This window comes from Taeniopygia guttata, chromosome 4A (genome assembly GCF_048771995.1).
Source record: "Taeniopygia guttata chromosome 4A, bTaeGut7.mat, whole genome shotgun sequence".
Classification (NCBI taxonomy): Eukaryota; Metazoa; Chordata; class Aves; order Passeriformes; family Estrildidae; genus Taeniopygia; species Taeniopygia guttata.
The window spans coordinates 6180250-6204446 of NC_133029.1; the positions used below are offsets into that span (position 1 = coordinate 6180250).

A 24197-nucleotide genomic window follows, 5' to 3' on the forward strand; every position below is an offset into this window, starting at 1 on the left:
ACTAATTTCCTTGCTCTTCTACTGCCTGGAATGTGGCCACTATATTCCAGTATTAGCTATAAACTGTATTTCAGGCCTGTCTCTGGAATGTAGGTTTGAATGCAGGACTTTACTTACTTTCACTTTTAGCTCTGCTGGTGTGCAGATACTCTGTGTCATCACAGAATACCAGAATGGTTTGAGTTGGAAGGCACCTTAGAGCTCATCTCATTCCAGCCACTGCCATGGGCCGGGACACCTCTCACTAGACCAGGTTGCTCCAAGCCCCATCCAGCCAGGAATGGGAACAGGACAGCCAAGTCTCCCTGGGCAGCCTGTGCCAGTGCCTCAGCACCCAAGGACTGGGTACCCTGATTAGCCAGTTGGGGACTCTGAAGAGCTGTTCCTTGTACTTGGGCAGAGTTTATATTGGCCCTTGTTTTTTTAGAGGCTAGCTGGCTGCAATTGGAATTTCCACCCATTTCCTACAATTTTTGGTTGTCTTCCCACAGAGGGATGGTGTGCTGAAGAGAAATAAGACAGCCTTCAATTCCATTTGGGATGCACCCTGTGTATATTAGCATAATTTATTAACTGCAGCAAACAGCAAAGCATCTAGACTGCAGCCAGGGAGGAGAACTGTCAGACCCTTCAGTGCATCCTTGGCACCATGGGACTGTGTCAAGAAAGCAGTTGGTCATGTGTGAGAAGTGATTGCACAACAGCTGTGTTCTGTTCCAGCACAAAGGGATGGGGTGTTGGTTTATAACACCGTTGGTTCATTTCTGACCATTCCACTCCCCTTTGGAAGACATGATGTGTGGAGCCAACCTGCACAGAAGTTACCTCACTCCACAGCAGGGCAATACCACATTGGTGCTTTCACCTGCCCCATGGAATCCACATGAGGTGCTTTCCCATCCTCCTTGGAATTTAGCAGAGTAAAGAAAACTCCCAGCAGGATGTAGGTTGGGAGGGACACCTGGTACGACTCCATGTGGCTCAATTATAGTCAGTATTTGGCAAAATGATATTCAAAATTATGGTCACAAAAGCTGAATGTGTCATTCAGAAACGTGCATGTGATGCACTATAGACCTGTGTTTTTCAAGTTCTTGAATTGTGTTGCAGCCAACAATGGTTCTGCTGCAGAGAGAGTTGCTGAAGGAACTGGAAAATGTTTAATATACAAGTGCAGGAAGGAGATGGTGAACTTTTTGCTCTCTGATGGCTTTTCCACCATCGTTTGAAGCAGCAGCAGTCACAGATTGTGCTGTGAACAGAAGAGTGGTTTGTGCTCTTCATTCTGCAGACATGTCTCCATAACTTTGGAATGTCACTGAGTAGAGAGGTAGCAGAGGAAACACCAATGGGGGAATCAATTCAACCTGGTGTAGGATAAATTTTCAGATTGAGTAGGATGCATCTAACTGGACGCCTTCATCTCTCAGTAACTTACTGGAAATTTGTTACTCATTTGCTGGCAGATTTACCCATACCTAGAAGGAATATGATCATCTTGTTCTTTCACAATCAGCTGTGGGGTTTTTTTGGCTGGTGTGCTCTCTGTGACACTAGAGGGCAAACTGTCACCAGGCCTGGCAGGGAACCCCCAGGGAAAGCCCTTTGCAGTCAGTGGTTTTTATTGTGAATTACAGTCATTAATCTACTGTCTCCAGGTACAAAGTGCTACTCATGTTTTCATTGGCATCTTGTTTTGTTCATACAGTTGCAGCCTGTCCTAAGGATTGTCACCTGTAGCAGTTGTGGTGTTTTGTGCCATGTAAGAATTGCAGTCTTACCTGGTCTTTTAATGGGGCTTGGTCCCGCCCTGCAGTCTGGCTGCACTCTCCCTGCAACAAGGAGCATGCACTGTTTGTAGTAAAGTGTGTGTACCTATTCCAGGTGTCTGCAGTGAGAACTGAGGATCTCAAGGTCTGCACAGAGGATTTGCACAAAGTCCTGTCTGAGGTGCAGGAGATGAGAGAGCAGCAGAACAACATGGATGTCAGGCTGGCTAACATGAAGAGGTAGACTCGGCTGTTTCGGGGCACTCATGCATTGAATGTTGCTTGTATCTGATGGAGATTGGCTAAATATGGGTTTCATTTGAACTGGAAACAGGTGAAGCTAAATCTTTTCCTAAGAATGCCCATTCCACCCCACACAACATTCTGAATCTTGTTTGGTTTTGCAATTCAGTTACAGATGGAGATTTAGACTGGGTGTTGGCTGCCTTGAGATTTCACTCTGGTTGCCAGCACCTCTAGTTAGTTTTTAGGTCAATAAAAGCATTTCATTTTTTGAATGCAGACAGGGTTAGATACAGTGAGGGACAAATTGGTGTTTTGTTTTCTTTCTAACTGAAAGTGGACTTTGCAAATCCTCATCTCTGTTCTCTCAGATCCCTTTCATACAGGTATTGGTAATTCATTCAGGTCATTTGTATGCCAGCAGATATCAACCAGAGTCCAGGAGATACCTTTCTCTCTCTGTTCCTTAAAAAAAAGAGCAACCAAGCCCATTGAACAGCACCTTTAGATCTGTCCCAAGGCTGTCAGTGTTTGGAAACAGGCTGAGTGTAACACAAAGTCCTTATTCAACAGCTTTGAGGCTTTGAAGGAATACCTCAGATCAAGATTATTGGTGGAGCAGCACAGGATGAGGGTGTCCTTTTTAAGTGAGTGTTTCATGATGATGATGTAAAATGGAGTTAAGTTAACCCAGAGTTAATGTTAGTGGATCGAATTAACTGAGGGTTAGTTATCCACAGAGGGAATGTTGCCATTGGTTCTGCAAGGTACTCTAAAGATTTGAAAGCTGTAAATCTAGAGCATATAAAGTAAACTCTGTTCATCCTCTGTCTTCTGATTTATTCTGCATTGCAGAGAAAATAAGGCCCTGTGGAAAGAAGTGGCAGTTCTAAGGCAGAAGCACAGTCAACAACAGAAGCTGCTGTCTAAGGTACCATTGCAGCATCTTCAGTGCTACCATCCTTATTCCTGCCTCTGTGATACTTCATGGCATTCTTTGCTTATGTAGAATGACAAATGACACAGAGCTGAACAGGCTGTATTAATACAGCATAAAGAAAATGTTCACAGTTTCTGAGTGTCCCAGAAGTAGCACAGTAAAGAACCACGAGCAAAGCACTAAGGAAAAGTCATAGTAGGATGTCAGTGTGTGGAGACAGTGCATGGTAACAGGAGCCCAGAACTTGAGAGATTGCAGGCACATGGAACGGAGGCTGTGAAAGATCTTGGACCAGGATACACTTAGATCACTTGAGAAGTGAATTTGGAACGCATAAACTGTAGGAGTCTGCACGCTGGAAAAAAATTTTCTCTGGTTTATTCCTCAGCTGTTTCTGGTCTGGAATCCTCTAGTGATTTGTGCTGCTATATTGCATTTCGGAAAAAAAAAAACAACTGTGCAAATGGGCTAATTTTTCTGTGCAGTTTGTAACTCTTGCTTTGTTCTTTAAAATACATTTGCAAATGGCTTTTTTAAACTTCTGTTAATTTCTGTCATGTAACTATATCATTTTATAGTAAAATCTGAATTAAGAATTTAATATTAGGATTGCTATGCTGACCATTTGGTTTTGGCTTTCTCTTGTCTTTCCTTTTAGATTCTTCAATTTATACTAAGTTTGATGCGAGGAAATTATATTGTTGGGGTCAAAAGAAAAAGGTAATTACTTGATAGGTCCCAGACCAGTCAGATGTGAATTGTAGGGATAAATCAGTTTCTATTGTGTGATTGTATTTTTATCACTTGCATATTCAACTTGAGAAAGCTGATAGAAGTTCAGTCAAGCACAAAACAAGTATTTCCTTCTTATCACTAAAATGGGTGGGAAGATAATATTCTATAAATTTTCAATTCCAAAGGGCACAGTTATCAGAAATGGTAAATCTCAAAATGTGCATGTGTCCTCCAAACCACAGTATGTGTGTAGGACAGGCTGCCTGCAGTACCCTTCCTGACACACACTTTTTTCCCCAAAAGCCAGGCTTCTTGGGAGGGCAAGAATGATCACCATTACTGCCTGTCTTTGGCACTGCTGCAGCTCTTCCCTCTGGCAGGCAGGATGAACTAAAGCTGTGCTTTGTCTCAGGTCTCTCACAGATGCTGCGGGTGCTTCACCCTCCAAGTACAGTCGCCAGTATGTCCGCATCCCTGTGGAGAGTGGCCAGGCTGTAAGTCTTCCCAGGGACAGAGGCAGTGGGGTGGACAGGATGATACACAGTGATGTCAGTCTTCCTTACAGCTACAAATACCCTAAGCTGGTAATCAAATGCTCTCCCTTTTGTAATGGGCAGCTTTAGAGCAACACACTGGCTGTAAAATCATGCAAATCAGTGCAACTGGTCTCAGTGGCACTGAAAGAGAAGCTGCAAGGAATGTGGGCTTCAGTATGAGAAAAGGTTCAGAGCCTGTGGTTTACTCATTCTGTGCTGTGTCTGCAGATGGCTTTTTCTGAACATAGTGCAGCTGAAGAGGATGGAAATGGTACAGGTCTGATAATCCGAGATATCACTGACACCCTGGAAAATGCCACCAATGGCCTTCTTGCTGTGGCACACACAAGTGGCAGAGCCAGGTATGTCCAGAGTATATGAAGTGTTTATCCCTGGGCTAATAACTGGGTAGTTATGTTAATGTTGGCAATCCATCTGGATTCTGGGAAACAGAAGGTGTCTCTGAATGTCCATTTGTGCATGACAGGACTGTTGTAGGCTTTCCTTCTACAGCATGTAGCCTTGGTCATTGTCAGAGCTCATGTGTCTTCAGGAGTCCCTGGAGGCCTGACAGGCTGATGGGCATTGCAGGTTTAATTTGCTGAGGCTTTTCTGTCAGTTCAGCAAATGAACACATACTTGACTTTTCAATTGAACAGGGACCTGAATGCATACATAGGTTTCTAATAATCCAAAATGTATATAGATTGCTAACAAATCAAAGTGTATAGTTGTATCTCCAGTTTCAATACTGCTCTCACTTAAGCATATCCTAGGGAAGGCATTCTCTGTGTGGCAACAGATTTTACTGAAAACCCATTTAATTGTTAATGCCCAGAGTAAAATATGGACTGATTTGGAACATTTTTCTTTCCAGAGTCTATCTGTTAAGAGTTTCCCTCCTGCCTAGTTCCTGTGTATTATATTGCTGCTTTTTGCCCAGGAAAAAGAGGTGTTCGGTTATACAGCTTTTATGCTTTCTGTATAAGTTGTAGTAAGAGATTCTTCATCTGCCACTTAGCTGCTTTTTCTAAAGACCAGTTTGTTACTTGAATCCTTGACTGGCCTAATCTTAATAAGATTTGAGATATTAAACCTGAAATGAATAGTGATGCAGTTGATAAATTCTCCTATGTGATGTTTCTGTTTGGGTCACATTTTAGAGAGCCACAGGCAGCTCTAGATCCTGGCTTACCTCTTTGTCAAGTATCACAGCCAAGTGAGTTAAGTTGTGCAGAGCCTGTCCCATCAGTTGCTGTAAACGATGTCACCAAATCCAGCGAAATAGGCACGGCTGCTGTGGAGCTCCACACTGCACAGCCAAATGCTCCAGAGGACCCCGTGTCAGTAATTGACTCCATCTTGAATGAGAACAACCCTGGAAACCAAAATGATCCTTTGCTGGACAGGTATTAACTTGTTTCTAAAAAGTGTTTACTGTTGTCACCTCGTGGGATGCTGTCAGAGTTCTGTGTTGTTTGGCAGAACGTAGGGAATTCACTTTTGAATTATCATTGAAGTAAATTCTCTGCACCTTTGTTACCAGGGCTTAAAAAAGTCAAGTGTTGGCATCACATATTAAAAAGGGCAAGGTCTCTGTCACCTTCATGGTAACGTGTGCCCGACTGCTGGTGCATCTGTCGGTGTGTCCCATCAGCCCACTGCTGTCACTGCCAGGTGCTGCCAAGCAGCAGGTGCCAGGCACTGAGCTCAGGCTGGCATTGTGGGCACTTTGTTCCTGGGACCTGGATGTGTATTGTCCTGGTGGTCATCTCACTGTTCTTTTCCTTCCCTGCCCCTCATTTGTACAAAGCTGTTTCCTGTGCCCTGTCAGATCACACAGCCCTGGATCAGGGGTGCAGGCTGTGGGTTCCTGCCTCACTGTGGCTGCACAGGAGAGCTGTATCAAGGACAAAGCTTTAACCCTTGCTCCTACAGCTCTTCTGCTGTGGTCAGCAGCAGGTAGGAGGGTCTGGGGTGGTGTCGAGCACTCATGGTTTGAAGGCCCTGCTGTATCTTCCCTCCTGCACAGCAGGATGTGGGGCAGTGCCTGGGAACTGCCTGTTTCCCAGTGCTGGGAACTCATGGCATAGCAAGACATGCAGTGTGGGCAGTGTGCCTGCAGCTGCCTTCTCAGGTTCTTCACTGTCCCTCATGTCCTTCCCACTCTCCCTGGAAACATGTCCAGTTTGGCAACAAGCCGATGTTTCAAAGTATTGTTCCTTCAGGCCCAGATTATTTCCAGCCCTTGGCTTATCGTTTATTGTCCCAGGGCAAAGCCATCAGACCTTTGTTTAAAAAAATACTGGTGTATGGGCTGGGATCTGAGAACATCCACCAGATACTCAGTTGAGGGAGGAGGTGGGTATGGAAGGAGGAACTGCTTTTTGACCTGGTAGTTGTAGTTGTGCTTGCTGTTCAGGCAGTTTTCTCTTGTACCTGTACCTCAAAGAGCTCAAGTGAAAGATGATACGGGAATGTGATTTCACCCATGTGGCTATTCTGCATTGCTGGCAACCTGCCCTGTGGGGCAAGAGAAGGACCTGCCTGCCAACTGTGCCTTACAGTGCTATGTAATTTTATCTTTTTAGAGAGGAAATTCAGGATTTTCTGAACTGCATCGATGCCAGCCTTGAAGAGCTCCAAACAATGCTGTCAGGGAAGCAGTACAACTTTGGTGCCGAAGCGTTCAGTGATGTGAGTGTCTTCTCACTAGTTCTGAGAAATACTGCTCAGGCTGTGTCATGAAATGCTGCTAGTTTATTTCATATTGTAATGGGTAAGAGTCAAGAACATCTTGAAAAGCAAATAGTTTCAAATAGAATTATTTGTAGGTATTCACAGTGTACAGGGTAGTACTGGGAGTCTTTCCAGGTCATACAGGATTCCTGTTGTACAGAGCTGAAGGGGAGGAAAAAAAGGAAAACATTTGCCTCACTTCTCCTCCTCAAGCCTAATCACATACCATCACATCCTGACATACATCCTTGTATTTGATGTAACTGGATCATATGGAGTGAAACTTAGCTGTATTCCTGGAATCAATTAGAAACAGGGTAGCCTTTTCTCCTCCTGTGACCTCTGTTTACTGCCAGAGCTTGAAGCTCCCAGCTGAAGGCCCATGGAGGTGCCACTGTCCCCCTGCTTCAGTGGAAGGAGCAGCTCACTGGGTCCTGCAGTCCTTTCAGGAGCTCTCTGCAGTTTTATTTCAAGAACTTTATTGGTTCACATATGATCTGGTTTTATTTCCAGACATTTAATCCGGAGCTGCCAGCCCTGGATATGAACTTGATGGAAACTCCCCCTGGTATTGAAAATGTAAGAGTAAGATTTATTTCTGTGGTGGGGAGGGCGAGTGTGATGCTGGGAGTTGAATCTTGCTTGATGCAGCTCAAGGGTGGGAACAGGGTTGATAGCACAGGGTGACACTGCTGGTTCATCTCCTCCAGCTGTCTCCAGGGTTTCAATTATCAATGTTGGCATGTCAGAATTTAGGAGAGATCTCAAGATAACTTCCAGTCCTACGTTCCTAGTGCAGTCATACACTTAGAACGCCTGTCTGGAGACTAAAGGAATAGTACTAAATGAAAATTGCAGTGCAATATACTGTAGTTGTTCTGAGCATGTCTCTATGGGATTTCCTCAGAAGATACACAGAAGTTCAGCACAAACTTACTTCTCTTGCTCCAGTTCCTAAAATTGATTCATACTATTAAAAAAAAACCACCCTTGCAAGTGTTATTTTTGTTGTAGTCCTGAAATAATATTTAAACTAGGATTTCCCAGAAAGAAGAGCTTTGACTACAACTGATGTAAAATGCAGCTGTGTTTAAGCAGTGAAGCAGTGCCTGCAGAATTCAATTACATGATGAAATCACGTTTAACCATTATTCCAACAAGACCTATTATAATAAAGCTTTTGGTTTGGAAGGTAGATCAAATATTTGCTAGTCAGAAGCTTGTTTTGTTTAGTAAGTTGTCTGTATTTCACTGTGCCTCCTTCTGAAAGCTCCTGTGTGCAGGCCTTCATGTGCAATGACAGGCTCACTGCTCAGTTGCTCAGTCTTTCTTTCCTCCTCCTTTCACATATAATTCTGTTAACCAGTCAGTAAAGATTTCCATGTTGTTGTTGTTGTTAAACATTTTGTCTTAACTCTGTCTGCTTTGTTTCAGATGGCAAACTTGGCAGAGAGCACTGAAGGTCTGGGAGCAAGTGAGAGGGAAACAGCAGGAAGCAAAGGTGGGCAGGAAGGAACACTGAGCTCTGTGGCAGCTCCACTCTCTTTGAAAACTGTGTATTGAAATGGAATTGTTGTAGCCTATAGTTAATTCTCCTTGTTTGGTCTGGGCTTAAGCTTTGTGTGAAGACTGTGATGTTTCACTGATCTTGAAGCTGTGCATCAAGTCTTAAAAGGCCTATCCTGTGCCCTGAGGTTTTTCACACAGAGAACATGGGTCCCATCCTGTGTCCCTTTTCACATAAACGTGACATGAGTGCCACAGGGGGGAACAGAACTGCAAAAGCCCTTGTGGCAGTACCTCCTACACAGGCTGTGATCCCCCCAGAGCTGCTCAGGTTTCCATGCAGTGCTGCCATTGCATGCTGTGGGAGTCAGGGGCTGGGAGTGGGCTTCAGGCACTGATGTTTGCAGGCACAGGGGCATTGGCTTCACTCTGACAGCTGTGGAGTGTTGGGCTTTCCCAGCCCACCTTGGGCTTTCCTGTAGTGCACCAAGTTTGAAGCAACATCTCCAGGTGTCTTTGCCTTGAATAAGAGTCAGTGAAGCAGTTTGAACTGTTTATTTTTCCCTCAGATATGCAGCTGATCCAGTACAGGGCCAACCCTCTGCTTTCCTTATTTGAAGAGCTGCCTTCAGGTGAAGCTGCAGGGAAGGCAGACGATCCAAAAGACTTTCTGCTGCCTCCCCTGGAGGAGAAACCTATTCTCCAGCCTCCATCAGCCAGTGGAACTGTTGTGCCACTTGCAGCTCCAGCAACCCAGTCCGAGCCTCTGGACACTCTGGGAATGGGTGATCCGCCTCTCCTGCCAGAAGATGGGAATGGAGAGTATAAACTGTTTCCACTGCTGCTTCTCAGTCCTGTTGCTAACTTCATAGATGAGGCCTCTGAGATAGAAATTTCTTGAACTCATAGAACATCTGTAACCAGCTTAGTGCTATGGAATAACCACCAAAGGAGTGGAGCAGCAAAAATGTGAGCTTGGTCCTCACCTGCTTCCTGGGGACCCCGCTCTGCACAGACAAATGGAAGTTCTCTTGCTGCAAGCAGGGAGCACATCTGGGAGAACTGAACACAAGCTCAATAACAACAGGAGCTGGTGGAGTGAAGGCACCAGACAGAGGGGAAGAACAACAACCCTGTAAACATACCACAGTGTATTCCATAACTTTTTATCCAATATTCTTATTGCAAGAGGAAATCTGTTTGTATCCTGTTTGTAAAGTTTGGCTGGGTTTTTTTGTTGGGGGGTGGTGTTTGTTTTTATTAGCTGGATAGTAACGTGGTGTGTAATATTTTAAACCTGGGTTTTACTCTTTGGAGAGTCTGCTTCAATAGGTGGCTTGCCTACTTTTTGAAATTGTTTTTACATTTTGTTTTTAATTTGAGATTTCTTTTTTGATTGTTACTGGCTACGATTGTTTGCATCTGCTTAGATTACTTTCATACTCCTAGATTTGCTCCTAGGTTTAGGGAACATTTTTCCTATGGAAAATGACATTTAACTGTGGAATATTATTTTTTAACATGCTAGCACACATCCATTGCCCTGGATTGTAGGAGTTGTGGTAGGAAGTGCTTGCCCTCCTGTGTAGTGCTGATTTCTCATGCACATTGCATGGCAGTTCCGGGGTAACCTGCCCCAAGTTCACAGGTCATGTGTCCTTGGAGATAGTCAGTAGGACTGATTCATGTTTAGCAAAGGCCAGCAGCTGTCCCTAAAATTAGAAGGGGAGCCCTGGAGTGCCTTGCAGTGACTCACATTAAGGTGTCTCTGAGCTGGTAGCAGCTGTTGTTCCCTGCCCCTCTATGGACACCGGGTTTCACGCTGAAGTTTCTGCCTGTGGAATCTTAAAGCCAAATCAACCAGATGCATCTGAGTCTTTTGACAATGAATTACATAAACGAGCGTCTACTTCACCAAAAAGTTGTTCCCCAAAGTTCTTTTGGCACTGTTTCCCAAGTTCTAGCTGCACTGTGGAGCCCAGCCCCGGTGCCAGTGGAGCAGCAAGTCGTGTGCTGGTACCAAGCATGTCACAGCTTCACCAGCCCACACAAACCTGCTATGTGCTGAAGTGACAGCAAACTGCTGAGGCTGCAAAAGGCTTGGATGCAGGTAGAAACCCCCTTGGATAATACCACCTGATATTTCCTGCCAGCACAGTTACTTTACATTTTTTCCAGTTTTAGGAATTCAGGCTACCTGCAGGCTTTGATCTCTTTTACGTTCCTGAACTAATAAGTGCTGAGCTCTTTTATGTTCGAGCATCCAAGGTAGATATTCTGAAGCCTGCCAGATAATGCATGTTACCTGTACTGGCCCAACTTCATTGGATTTGTGCTTCACTGTCCAGTCTCTGAGTTGCAGAGGAAGCTCCTGCTCCTGAGTGTGTAACACCTTCAGAGTCATTTTATTTCTGTGCTTCTGTACCTGTTCTTACCTCGTTACCCTTCTCATTTCCATCTTTTGAATTGCTTTTTGCCAAGTTTGTCTTATTCAAGCCTTCAGAGTCTTTCTTTCACTGACTGGTTTAGGTCAAGGGCTGAATAGTCTCAAGTTTTCATGAGCTGAAGGGAGAGGGGGAGGTGAGCATGTTGCATCTGTCCCAGGTCAGGTTTGGTGTGTTAATTCCTTCCCAAAGGCTACAGTTTTGCCAAGAGTGAATGAGTGAAAACCAGGTTTTTCTGGTGTGCTGGTTGACAGCACCGTGCAGACAACAGAGTTCTTTGTGAGGCTGAGCTGTGCCTCTGACTCCCCACGCTGGCTGGACTGTAATTTCTGTGGTGGATTAGTGTCATGTTCCTCTGTCTCAGAGTCATCTCCCCTCAGCACAGCTCACTGTCAGGTATTGGGTCTGAGTGCATCATGGGTTTTTAATACACTTTCTCTCTTAAGAAGTTAAAAAACCAAGGCTTAGAAAAATTGAAAAAAAAAAAAAAGTTTGTATAGCTGTGTGTCTGGTTTATGTACAGGTCCGGGAGAAGTATTTGTGCAACTTTCCTAAGAAAGATTGCAATGGAAAGGGGAAGACTGAATAACAAAAAAACCCACATGCTGAAGTAATTAAACTCAAGAATTACAAAAATATTACTGTGTTTCTTGTACATTCTTTGTGTGTGTTCCTGTCTGTGCCAATGTTTCCCAAACCTGTTTACTGATTTTTTCCAAAATTAAGACTTTTCATGCACCTGGGGTGTGGTCTCATGATGCAGCTGCTGCTGGTTCAGGACTAACTAGGGTGATGAGGAAAGTCTAGTGTCTGTTTCCAGAGCGTGGGAGAACAGCACCTGGGACTGGTTTTTCAAAAGAGTTGATGTGAAAGCTCAAAATACCATGTATACTGAAAAATACACCAGATGTAGTGCACATGTGCACATGTTCTCCATAGACCCCAGTAGGAAAGGCCCTCAGTTCCATAAGGTGTGGATTAAAATACACACTGGAGATAACAGAAGGAAATGGAACAGCCCAGATCATCTGTAGCATCAGGCAGACCCCATATCTGGCACCCCTGTGCAGACCCTGCCCAGGGTAACTGGCACCACAAGCATTACAGCTTTTGTGGGATTTTCCTAGAAGTAAGGAACTGTTGATCATTTAGAAAGGAAGGATCTTTCTACAGAAGATGCTGCTCTTCAGGATAAGGACAAGGACACGGCAGTGGAGTTGGCATGTGGAGCTATGGACAGACTGTGACAAGCTGAATCTGCAGCCCAGTGCACCTCCTGCCCAGCCTGTGCCCAAGGGCCAGTGGCCAGGCACCGAGTCAGCAGCCCCCATGTGCCAGCCTGGGTGGGGGCACTGTCACCAGTTTGTCACCCCTGACCACAGGGCCTCGCTGTAGCAGCAGCTTCCTTCCTTCAGCATCAGTGCACATGGCTGCTGCCTGCCTCCTCAGCTTTATCACTCTGTGTCTGGGGAGGAAAGATTGCTCTCCCTTATCATTTATGTGCAAGGAATCCACAGAACGCTCCCAGGCACGGCAAGTGCAGACTGAGAAAGTGCTAAATTCCTCTTGCATGCTCCTTTCAGATGTACTTTTGCACCGTTCCAGCCCAGTCCTGCCCTCCCCACACCAACCGTGGCAGCCTTGCCATCAGTTCATATCTCCTGTGTGCTTGCTAACAGCTTTCCAGAATACAAGAAAAATTGATTTTGCTCTGTTTCTTCTGGGCTATGTGATGCCAACTCATCCATCCATGCTCAGAATGTTTTGCTGTCTCCTAAAACAAGATTCTTGTTTTGAAAAGCAGCATGATGGTATCACAGATGCCCTAAGCAGAAGCAAGGGGTTGCTGCCACAGTCACCTTAGCTAAGGTGCCTGGCACTGCAGTTTATAAAGGATAAAGCTTATCTGGCCACTGTTCCCCCCAGCCAACAGGGCAAATGTAAATACATGAAAAGTACCTACACACCTTTTTTAGTCACACAGTTGGAGTTTCAGCTTCCTCTGGTTGGTTCCTGTTGTGTTTTCACACGCAGCCACTTGCTCACTCTCCCATCAGTGGGATTGTGGAGAGAATTGGAAAGGTAAAAGCTGGAAAACTCTTGGGTTGAGATAAAGACACATTAATCATGAAAGCAAAAGCAGGCACACAAGCAAGGAAAAACAAAGGATTCATCCATTGCTTCCCAGGGGCAGGCAGGTGTTCAGCCACCTCCGGGAGAGCAGAGCCCATCATGGGTAATGGTGACTTGGGGATGAACGCCATCACTCCAAATCTCCCTCCTCCTCCTTCCCCCCAGCTTTCTACACTGAGTGTGATGTCATGTGGCAGGGTCAGTTGGGGTCACCTGTCCTTGCTGTGTCCCCTCTCCATCTCCCCTGTACCCCCAGCCCCCTCACCAGCGTGGCCTTGGCTCCATGTAAACACTGATCAGCAATAACAAAAACATCTCTATATTGTCAACCTTGTGCTCAGCACAAATGCAAAACATAACCCCATATTGGCCACTGTGAAGACAATACTTCCCCAGCCAAACCACTGTCTTCTACTTAGTTCCAGACAACACAGGCTTCTACCCTCCTCCAGCAAGCTCTGTTCCCTGCAAAGGAGTTCCAATGATTTGACCTTACTTAACGTGGCCTTTTCCTTCATAAAACCAAGAAGTGCCTGAACACTGCAGCCCACAGCAGCTTTTGCTGCTTCTCCCTGTGCCAGTGGCTGCAGGCTGGAGTGGCATCTCATGGGAAATTTCTGATGGAGGAACACAGGTCCACAAGGGAGGATCCTGCTGTGCCACTGCAGAAACAAACCATGTCTCACTGGCACTACAGGAGGGCTGTGTCCACACCAGGGACTGGGATTTGTTTGGCTGCATTGCATTGGTCTGATTGCTTGTATTTTAGGACAGGATGTTGAATTTGAGTATAACAACAGCAAAAGCTCATTTCAGTTCAGCTGGATGCAAGGAAGCAGAAGAGATTCTTTTACTGGAGCAGAAGAAAAAATGAGAGCTGAAGAAAACAGCAAAAGGCAGTAAAATCCCTTGAAAGGGATATTTCAGTTAAAAACAGATACTTACACAGGACTAGTGCTCAATTACTGAATTCTGGAGATTAACTATCACATTAAATGAATAGTAATATATCATTACAGTAAAGAAACCATGATTTCATGGTCTCAAAGATTTTCTACTGTGACAAGTTCCTCTTTTTCTCTCTGGGCATCTCCATGTTCACCTATTCCCAGTAGTCTGAAGGCACCAGAGGAAAGTATGGCCCCAATTAGGGCTTGTAATTGAAAACAATTAATCAATTAAACCAAGCAGCTAAATTGCTTTGTGAGAAGGGAGGATCTATCTGTGAGATAAAAAGGGTTGTAGGTATCTGTAACTCTTGGGAAATTTTTTACTTTAGATTTGTGTACTTGAATTCATCCTCTCTTAGATGTGATAGAGTGATATAGAAAATTTCAGTTGGAAGCGGCCTACAACAATCATCTGTCTTGCACTGGTAATGTAAAGATTTAAGGGGTTTCATGAACCTTTACTTAAAGCAAAGTGGTGGGTGTCATAGAAGCCAGTGAGAAAGTGAATTATGAGGACCTAAGTGGTTCAACTCCTTATGAGTTTTCTCTCAGACCTGTGTGTGTGTAATTGCATGGTAAGGCTTATTTGTCAGCAAGCAACACAAGGATGAAAAGAGGAAGAAATGGTTGCCTAGGAATCAAAAGATATAAAGGAAAAAAAATTAAAAAACAGAAGGGGGACAAACATACGCAGCAGAAAATACCAAATAACATAGAAATAATTTTAAAACTTTCCTCTTTGCACCCTTCCTTAGGATTTCCGCTCTGCCCACGCCTCTGCCAGTGGTCTATGAGACACTTGTTTTCTGATAAAGAGGAAGGAAAAGCCACCAGCTGTTGTCCCAGATGCTTGGTGACAGAGTGAACCCAGGCAGGGAAGTGTTCCTGACTTACCCCAGCTTGGGAAAAGCAGGTCAGTCTGGCTGGAGAGGGGGCAGCCGTGAAGGAAGGATGGGAATGATGCTGCGAGCAGCCGTGCTCCTGGGTTCCCTTCTCCACTGCGGCGGTGAGTCTGGGCTGGGCACGGGCCCCTGCCCTGTCTGTGTGTGCTTGGCAGGGGTGACTGTTCTGGGAAGTGTTTAGCTTCAGTCCTCAGAGTGAGAGAAATGTACTGGGACAAAGGCAATTTTTACAGGAAAAAGAGTTTTCAGTTTCTTTACCCAGTGGTTTAAGTTTTTCATGTTTGGCTTAGGCTGAGAGAATGGTGTGTTTCAGAAAAACAAAATAGGCAGTGGAGGAGGGAAGTCCTTGCTATTCCTCAGAAGCCCCAAGGGGATGTCTAGAGCAGACACTGGCTGCAACCTGGACTTCAAACCATCTCCTTCCCTCAAGCCTAAGTTATCCAATAACTCTGATCCTGTGCTCTACTCAGTGCTGGTGGTGACAGGAAAGCATCAGACTGCACCCTGGCCATCAGCCACCTCCCGTCCTCATGCCACACTGATTTTTGGATAACCCACCCCTGAGCAGCCCAACCCTCACACTCCCCACTGCTGTGTTTCTCACCTGGTGGGTTCTCTTTGCCAATGCTCTTGCCATAGCTTCACCACCTGTGAGCTGCCTTCACCCTGGCTGTTCTGTGGCTTAACTTTCATCTTCCTTTCTTCCTGCAGCTTTTCTGGACCTGAGTGGCCCCAGTGAGGTCAAAGGGGTCTGGAAGGAGTCTATCACTCTGCCTTGTGCCTATGTGCCGGTGAAGGACCTCGTGCAGCAAACCCTCACCTGGACTGTGGTACACAACAAGGGTTCAGGCACCATCTTTCGGAGGGATGACGCCGGGGACCATGTTCTCCTGTCTGAGTACAGGAACAGAGTCAGCGTCCCAAAGGATGCCCCAGGAAATGTGTCTCTCCTCATCCTGAACCTGGAGATCTCTGACAGAGGGACCTACACTTGCCAGGTCACCTGGAGAGACAGCAACAACAGCCTGATAGCAAAGGAGATCACCACCAGTTTGGAGGTTGTTAAAGGTAAATCGAAGAAGGAGACTGCTTCAGGAGGGGAAGGCTTTTGGGAATTAGACAGAGCAGGTAGGCAGTGACTGTGTGCTTGCACGCAGAAGCATTTTTCTGATCAGTGTCAGCCTCCAGCAAGAAACAGCAAATAGGTTAGAGAGAAATTCTGCCCAGGACACAGCACCCTGCAGCTCGGGGAGGACCTGTGGCTCCTCAAGGACCAGTTCACCCCAGGCTCCATCTGTAGCCAAAGGCTCAATGTTTCCCAGTGGCACGCAACAGTGGGGATACTGTATTGCTGTTCTTTGACTAAACCCCACCAGCATGTGCTTGCCCTCTGTCTGCCCAGTGTGGGAGGTTTACAGAGGCTGCAGGACACCGTGCGCGGTGGAGCTCAGCTCAGCCTGTGCAGGGAGGTGATGTGGGAGCCGAGCTCCTTCCTCCGGGAAGGCACCGACAGCAGGAGCGAGAACTGCTGTGCCAGGGGGACCGTCCCCAGCAGAGCCAGGCCTCCATGACCTGGGCCCCTGTGCTTTGTGTTCCAGTGGCAGCCACCAAGCCCATCATCCGAGCTGCGGAGCCGGGGCTGACGCTGCCGGCCGGAGCCAGCACCAGGCTGACCTGCGAGGCCGGCGGGTCCCCTCCCATCAGCTACCGCTGGTTCCGCAGCGCCCCGGCGGGCACGGCCGAGCTGCTGAGCAGCGGGCCCGAGCTGGCCTGGCCCAGCCTGCGGCCCTCGGACAGCGGCACGTACTTCTGCGAGGCCCAGAACAGGGCCGGGGCCGGCGCCGTGCAGCGCAGCGATGCCGTGCGGCTGACGGTGACAGGTGAGAGCCGCGGCACGGCCCCGGGAGAAATCCCTCTGCAGGGCGAGCCGGCAGCATCCTCCTCCCTGCCCGGAGAGAAGGACATGCCAAACGCCTTCAGCACCCGCACACGGCCCTCCCCGCTGGCTCCAGTCTGTGTCCTGCTTTATTTCCTCCAGTCAGTTTCCTCCTCTCTCAGGAACTGCTCTTTTCTGATGCAAAAAAGGACTTCTACTTCAAACAGCTTTTATTTATTCCTCTGTGGGTTTTCTGAAGTTCTGTAAGGCTGCCCACTGCAGTTCAGCAAGTTTAGACAAGGAGTCGTGGCTTTATTTTGAGAACAAGGAACAAGTGAGTGGTAATTCAGTGGCAGAACAAACCAGACTGGCCTTTGCTCCCCAGCACCAGCTGCGTGTCTCAGGGGACACACTGCACCTCACACACGCCAGGCTCTGAAACATCTTCCTTCCCTCAGTTTCCAATCCACAGAGGGTTTATATGTTGTTCTTTGTAGAAGAGACTGTACATGTCTTTGGACTGCTGAAAATGCCATTTCCTAAATTGCAGATCATATGTGATGGGATGTTCTGGGTTTGGTTCTCCTCTAAAGGGTTTTTTTGCTTGTTATCTGATCCTGAATGGAAGCTGCTTAGGGGAGGCAGATCTGGTGTCTCCAGTGGCAGACACAAGGGATGCAAAAGCTTCCTCAGACCCAACTGAAAACATGTACTTGACCAGGAACAGCAGTTTTGAGGGAGGGCTTGTGGTTTCCCATTTGCTTTTTGTGGAATGTGGGAATTTTTGCCTGGACTAGAGCAGATCTGCCTGTGGAAACTTTCTATGGTTGGATTATGCTTCATTTGGATTTATGGTGCCCCGGCAATCACGTGGGGATTGTGGAAGCTGGTGTCAGTCACTGGAAGCTGAGGGAAGATGTTGACAGGTGTTGATTGTTCTTGCAGAAATGGCTCGAACAGAGCTGGTGTCTGGAGGCACCTCAGGAATCTCCTGGACTCCATGGGGTCCCACCACTACTGCAGGTGTGTGTGTGCAGACATACAAATGCAAACCTGACAGGTACCTGCTGTCTGTCTATGTAGTTTTTTTATACAAATATATACCATATATTGTATCCAGCCAGTAACTATATGGTACTACATGAACTCTCTCTATATTATAGTGTATATATAGTGCTTATTTCTGCAGTTTGCCTGTTTTCATCACCTTGTAGAGGGGCTGCAGGCATTCTCTTCTGATCCTACAGCTCAAATCCCAGATCTCCTAGTGCTAAAATGAGAGCTGGAAATGCACTGTCAGACTTTAACTCATGTTTGTTTTCCAGATCTGCCCATAACAGCAACAACTCCTGAGAGTGGTGTTGGACATCCAGGGAAGAATGAAACAATTCGTGGTAAGTAAGAGCAAAACTGAGCTGAGAAGAAGATTAAGGACTCAAACCAGATGCTCTGTAGTCAAAATTAGTATTCTGCCTTTTTAGCTGCAAATTGCATTAAGATCTGTTCTCAAAGGACCCAGATAATTCCTGGTGACACCTCAAAAGGCTCCGGATGTTTTTATGGAAGAATGACCCAAAAAAAGTTGATATATGGTGCACACATTTATGTGTTGCTGTGTTCCTGAGCAGTCGGTGCATTTTTATCTTGGACTGTCAAAGCTGAAACAGCAGAAAAGCCTCAGTGTGTGCCTTGAGCAGGTCTGCAGATTCTCCAGCTTTGCGGCATTGGGACAGGTTTAGACACTTTCCAAACAGAGCTGAGCAGCACCCCTGAATGGAAAGCTTTATTTCCTGATATGCAGTGCAATTACCCTGCCAGCTCACATCCCTAGTCACCTCAACATGAGATGGACGCTGTCTGTAGAGCTGTGGTCCCTTGGTGAGGTGTACACAGTGCTGGGTCACACAACACCCACTCAGAGCCACAGGACCAAGGCTCTGTGGGGACACAGCCCCTCATGCTCAGGCAGGGCTGACTTGCTGTCCTCAGGGACATGGTAAATGTCATGTTCCTGCTGCTGCTGTCACCCAGGAGGGCTCCTCTGTCTGAAAATCCTCTGTTGTATTGTTTTAGATTTCCAGAGGACTGGCTTGTCCCTGTACGTGGTCATCCTGATTGCTCTGGTGTGTGGTGCTGTGGTTTTCCTTGTCATCTCTCTCATCACTTGCATTAGAAAGCCCAAAGATGGTGAGTAGAATGTTCTGGAGAACCTGAATGTTTTACACATGCCCAGCATGGCTTTTCCTTTGATGGGTTCTGGGGCCTGGAGCAGAGCTTGCAGCCACCAGCTGCAGCTCTGGCACCTGCATTGTGCAGGCAGTAGATGACACAGATGGTGGGAGGTCCAAAGAGGCAGAGAAGTCCTTGCAGTCAGGAGGGTCTTCCAGGAACCAGCCATGGGGTTGGGGCAGCAGCGGCCCTGGTGCTCCTCAGCTGCCCCCTCTCATCCCTGCCCTGGCTCTGGGGCAGCTCAGCCCCTGCCCTGCAGCCCATCCCAAGATGTGTGGCTTCGGGATGGTTGTTTCTCACTGCTCCTCACGGACATCCCAGGGCTCAGACTCTCCTGCTTGGCCAGGCTCATTGTTCCAAATCTTTAAAGCAGAGGGTTCATCCTGTCCTGCTGCTGGGGAGTGCCTTTGGCAGCAGTTGCTGTTCAGTAGTTCCTGTAGTTGGCACCCAGAAGGGAAGAGGTCATTGTCAATTCTCCCTATTCCATATGAATTTGTTCCCTCTCTGGTCCTGGTCACAGGATCCATTCACTGAATGCCTCTGTCTCTCTGCACTGCCACCACAAATCCCCTTGACCAAGAGTTCCTGGAAGCCCCTCCTCACTGGCAGTGCAGGGAGCACACAGGTGTGCTGTGGGGTTTGAGATCCCACAAACTTCATTTTCTTCTTTGTTTCGCTAATGATCTTCTTATGACTCCATGCTACCAATTAATAATAAAATTGTCAAATAGTTCTTTTGCCATTTTTCTTATTTTTATCCTTATTTTTTTAAAGGAATCCAGAATAGTCACTTTCAAAACTGTTCTTTATTGAACTTCTAATGAATAGGGAAACTGGGGAGTTCTAGTTTCTACCCTCAGCTTTATCTTTGACATTGGGTCAAAATAACCCAGTTGTGTGAGAGCTGGGTTGGTTTTGTTTTCTTGGACTGAATCCTGGGAAACTGAGTCATCACCCACCTAACATGATATCCAAGGCTGTTATTTTTGTTCTGCCTTCAGAGGTCATTTTCTTAAACCAATAAGATAAACAAAGAAATTATTTTTTTTTAAGAATTTAAATGCAAGTTATTGATACAAATTCTGATTTTTCTTTTCCAGCTCAAGTCTATGATGTAAAATTGTGAGTATAATCCTTTATCTGGCACATTGATGACTCCTGGGGGGATGTATCAGAGCAAAAATAAAAGGCACTGCTATTAGCTGTCATAATGAAAACCCCCTTAAGCAGTCTGGGTGAAGAGGTTCACAGTTAGCTCAACAGCACGTTGTAGGATGGCTTGTGGGCTTTCCATGGCAACAAAGAATGTGGGAAGAAAGATCTTTTTCATGGCAATGTCACAATTGTAGAAGTGAGCAAGCACTGCTTATTGACTCGTAAGCCCAGGGAGGGGTTACGATGACTGAAGATGACTGCCAAGGCTAAATTTTCTGCATTTTTTGTAGGCTAAATTCCCAGTGTTTTTTCAAATGCAAAGGGAAGGAACTCCCCTTCTAGAGACCATTTATCCTCAAAACATCCCTGGCTGAATTTGCTTCTAACCATAGCTAAGAGGGAAGTTATAGCTATTTCTAAACTCAGATTTCACATCCTGATCTAACTGTAACCTGTGGAAGTTTTACTGGAAAGCCTGATAATCTGGTCAAAACATAGAAGGAGAGCCACTTCTCTAGGTACAAAGTGCTGCTGACCTGAGTATTGCAGTGGGATGTGCCAGCATCCCAGTGCTAGGCTTCCCCAGCACTGTGTAAGGCAGCAGTTTAAGTAACATTTGAACTCTGAGCAAGGGAACAAATGCTGTGATGACATTTATCCTCAGAGGACCTATCTTCCTTTACAAAATATTAGATACCATAAGCCAGACAGTGGATGTGGGCTGCTTGCAGTTCTCAATTTACCCTTCCTTCAATACTTTTTATAAATATTTATTTATCTTCAGCAATTATCTCACTGTGCCAGTGCAAGAAATTGTGGTAATCTTTTAATTGCTTGTACGCCCTTTGCTGCCTTTCCCTGGAAAATTCCTCAGGGTTGGAAGTGATGCTGCTACAATGCCCAAGGTTTTTCTGCCACCAGAAAGCAAAGGACAGAATCCTCTCCTTCAGAATATTGCCATAGCCCAGTGGCCTGAGTTTACATGGGTTTGAGTCAGACCATAATACTTTCAAAATTCTGATGGTTGGAGATGCTTTGTTTACTCTGGTTGCTATTCTTTTTTTTTTAATTTTTATTTTTTAATTTCAGCCATAACATGAAAGCAGCAGCTTCTTCAAGCACAGGTCATTATGAGGAACCCATCTCTGCCACTGAAAACAGCTATGTGATACAGCTTGGGGAAAACAAAGTCCCTGAAGAAGTAAATAATGTGTCTGACTCTGTTGCAAACCCCCAGGAGTCTGAGTATGAAGTAGGGGACACTTCCTGAAAACCAACAATGCTCTGCAGACACCAGTCCTGGGGAGCACCTTCACCCAGACAAAATTCATATTTATTTTCCCTTTTGCCCCTGGGTTGGACAAGCAGTGGTTGCTCTTGACAGTCCCTGCAGTGAAAAATGCAGGAACTCCAGTTGCAGACTGCTGTATAGAATTTCTGATTTTGTTTTCCTTGATTCCCTTTCACCACCTCTATCCAAGAAAGCCCTTTGAATGCTGCAGCAGGCTAGGAGCACTGTACTGAACTTACTGCTTTATCTGGCCAAAAGAACTGGTGTTTCCAGCCTTTGTGTGGTGGAGGAGAGCCAGCACTGAGGGCTGCTCAGCATCCCCATCCCTGTGGGTGAGCAGGGCAGGATGTGGTTGACTTGGGCATCGATGGCTCTTCTCCTGCCCACCTGATGCTGCACAGATTTGATAGAAGAGAGATTTTACAGAAACAATGAAAAGCAGATTAAAGCCAAGAGAAACTCGGGAACCTGCCACACTAGAGGAAGCAGGAATGTCCCCTGCTGTCCTTGTGCTGCCCTTCATCGCCCTCCATAGCACTGCAGTGAGGTCTGGGCACACTGGCCACAGCTCTGGTACTGCAACCCAGCACATTCTTTCTGAGCTTGTGTTCTCTGTCCTCTCTTCAAATGCATGATGGATATTTGAAAGGAATTAGGTACTTTTCCATAAGTTTGCAGTAGGATTGTTACAACATGCCTCATATATTTTGTTAACACTCATAGCCCCTTACTAGATACTGAGAAAGTACTTTCCTCCCAGCTTAAAAGGCCTGAAGAGTAAGTTACGAATAATTTCTACTGGCCTGAGTAAATCGATTATGCAGAGTTATGGAGGGACCGTTTTATAATGAACAGGGAAATCCTCTGTATCCCACTAAAGGCCATGCAGGCAGATCTAAAACGGAGGGAGTGACCCAAGAGATGAGCAAGACACTGGTAACACAGGCACAGGATTAATGGGCCCCCAGCTGTGCTGCTCACACTCAGGACAGCTCTGCATCTGCAGGTCTCTGAGCATCAGTTCAAAACTCACCAGAATTCAAAGGGAGTGTGAGGTGCTCATAGAAAGGTATTCCAGTCAAAAAACATGATTGTGGTAGCGTAAAGCCCATGGAATGTTGCTACCTTACGTGCATGTTGGCCTCATCTTGGTTTTAGCAGAGCAAGAAAAGTTACTGAGAAAGATTGTAAAGAATAATTATCAGTACAAAACCACATCTGTGCAAACCATCTCATGGAAAAAAAAGAAGAAACAAATGAGCAAAGAGTGCCTATGGGGGTCAGGGCTGAAAAGGTGAAGTGACTATTTGTTTCAGTTTCTCTGAAAAGGATGCAGAAATTAGTGATAATTATCTGGTAGCACTTTCAAAAGGAAGAGTACTTCTTTGTATGCAACACAGAAATAAATGTGGAACACTGTGCTGCTCACCCAGGGCTGAGAGCCAGAGGTCTAATGGGAAATTATAGGAATTAATGACTAAAAAGTTCATCAGAATGCACAAACTACCAGGCACTTATCAGTGACCTTATACTTTCTCCTGTGCTACAAGTTTTAGTTCTCTTCGTTAAGAATGTCAGGGGAGGAGGGAGCATGAGGGAAGGCAGAGATACAAAGGGTGTCCCACTGAGGGACAGGGTGGTCAGTCACACTGGGGTCTGAGCTCTCACTGCTGAAACCACATGGGTAAGGGCTGCAAGGAATCCCACAGCTTGCCCCAAAACCACTCAATACCAGCTGCACTGCAAAGTCATGGGCAATGCAGCCCTCCCAATGTGGTTAAACCGCAATGTTATCCTGGCTGGACAGCCAGCACCAGGAGCTGATGATATTAAATACAGCTGTTGTAAGGCAAGCTCATGAAACTCAAAATAAATCCATGAATTACGGTCTCCATGTGTTTTGTGTCTGCTTGCACTGTGGGACAGCTGGACAAGGTCCAGGTCCTGACTTGGTCTGGGGTGTACCTGGGCAGAAGAGCAGCTGCTGTGCACCCTGTGCAGTGGCAGAGGATGAGCTGAAGTCACAGCAGATCAGTTTTGTTTAGCAAACCCAAGAGCTCAGCCAGCCTCTGCAGAGCACTGAGAGGAGGAACTGGGCAGTCTGAAAAAAGCATCAGGTGGTGCTGAGACTCCAGAGAGCACCGGCAGTGACGTGTGTGGTGGCTGCAGGTAAGGGACATCTGTACTGCTCTGATGGCTGGGGGCGTGCAGCCCACCTGCAGCACCAGGAAAGAAACGGGAACTCAGAAGACATCGTACACATGGGTCACTTTCTTGGAATCAGCAGCTGTTGACAAGGATTTGGCCAAAATAAGAGCAACCCAGAACTAATGTCATTGACCTGGAAAATCCTGGGAAGGGAAGTGAGTTTTTCAGAGAGAGCACTTGTACATCATGTTTCTGTCACACAAGGTTTAAGGGAAAATGCTGATTTACACTAATTTCTATTTCTTTAAGTGGAACAAGATTATGTTTTGATGAGTGACTATATGATTATCTGATGTGACAGAACTGTGGTGTGAATGGCTGGGGGGAGGTCACACAATCAGCTTCTGAGGGACATCCAAAAAGTACTTAGTAAAATATACTCTGTTGAGTCAGATCCATAAGTTAACTATGGGTGGACTAAACAAGAAAGTCTCAAGTAAAAAATGGGGTTTTTTTGAGTGCATATGGTTGAAAAAGAGCACTTTAAGGCCTTTCTTCTTAGGTTATCTACTTTTTGGTCATTTGCTCATAGTTGGGTACT

At 46.0% G+C, this 24197-nt stretch overlaps 2 protein-coding genes across 3 annotated transcripts in view; both read left to right on the forward strand.

The window, feature by feature from the left end:
- Nucleotides 1-11548, forward strand: part of LOC100217839 (heat shock factor protein 3) — a 15812-nt gene extending 4264 nt beyond the window's left edge. Inside the window, exons 4-13 of the mRNA XM_030272496.4 lie at nt 1885-2009; nt 2868-2943; nt 3611-3672; nt 4100-4181; nt 4452-4585; nt 5387-5632; nt 6815-6920; nt 7476-7541; nt 8397-8463; nt 9038-11548. Coding sequence (XP_030128356.2) covers nt 1885-2009; nt 2868-2943; nt 3611-3672; nt 4100-4181; nt 4452-4585; nt 5387-5632; nt 6815-6920; nt 7476-7541; nt 8397-8463; nt 9038-9369 — 1296 coding nt within the window. The 3' untranslated portion in view covers nt 9370-11548. The remainder of the gene's footprint in view (nt 1-1884; nt 2010-2867; nt 2944-3610; nt 3673-4099; nt 4182-4451; nt 4586-5386; nt 5633-6814; nt 6921-7475; nt 7542-8396; nt 8464-9037) is intronic.
- A 3209-nt stretch (nt 11549-14757) lies between these two features.
- LOC115495221 (V-set and immunoglobulin domain-containing protein 4) lies at nt 14758-23338 on the forward strand. Of its 2 annotated transcripts, XM_030272497.4 has the most exons (8): nt 14758-15001; nt 15609-15965; nt 16496-16777; nt 17719-17796; nt 18099-18167; nt 18847-18960; nt 20103-20124; nt 21247-23338. In XM_030272497.4, the coding sequence occupies exons 1-8, from the start codon at nt 14842-14844 to the stop codon at nt 21425-21427; spliced, it is 1263 nt and encodes a 420-aa protein (XP_030128357.4). In that variant the 5' UTR covers nt 14758-14841; the 3' UTR covers nt 21428-23338. The 2 variants fall into 2 exon arrangements, with proteins under 2 accessions (XP_030128357.4, XP_030128358.4); XM_030272498.4 differs by lacking the exon at nt 17719-17796.
- Nucleotides 23339-24197: the final 859 nt, after the last annotated feature.

Bases quoted from the DNA above. Each gene is read 5' to 3' on its own strand.
- LOC115495221 (XM_030272497.4), top strand. From the start codon at position 14,842: ATGCTTGGTGACAGAGTGAACCCAGGCAGGGAAGTGTTCCTGACTTAC. The intron at 17,797-18,098 runs GTGTGTGTGTGC...TTTGTTTTCCAG, and splicing joins GGGTCCCACCACTACTGCAG to ATCTGCCCATAACAGCAACA. The intron at 18,168-18,846 runs GTAAGTAAGAGC...GTATTGTTTTAG, and splicing joins GAAGAATGAAACAATTCGTG to ATTTCCAGAGGACTGGCTTG.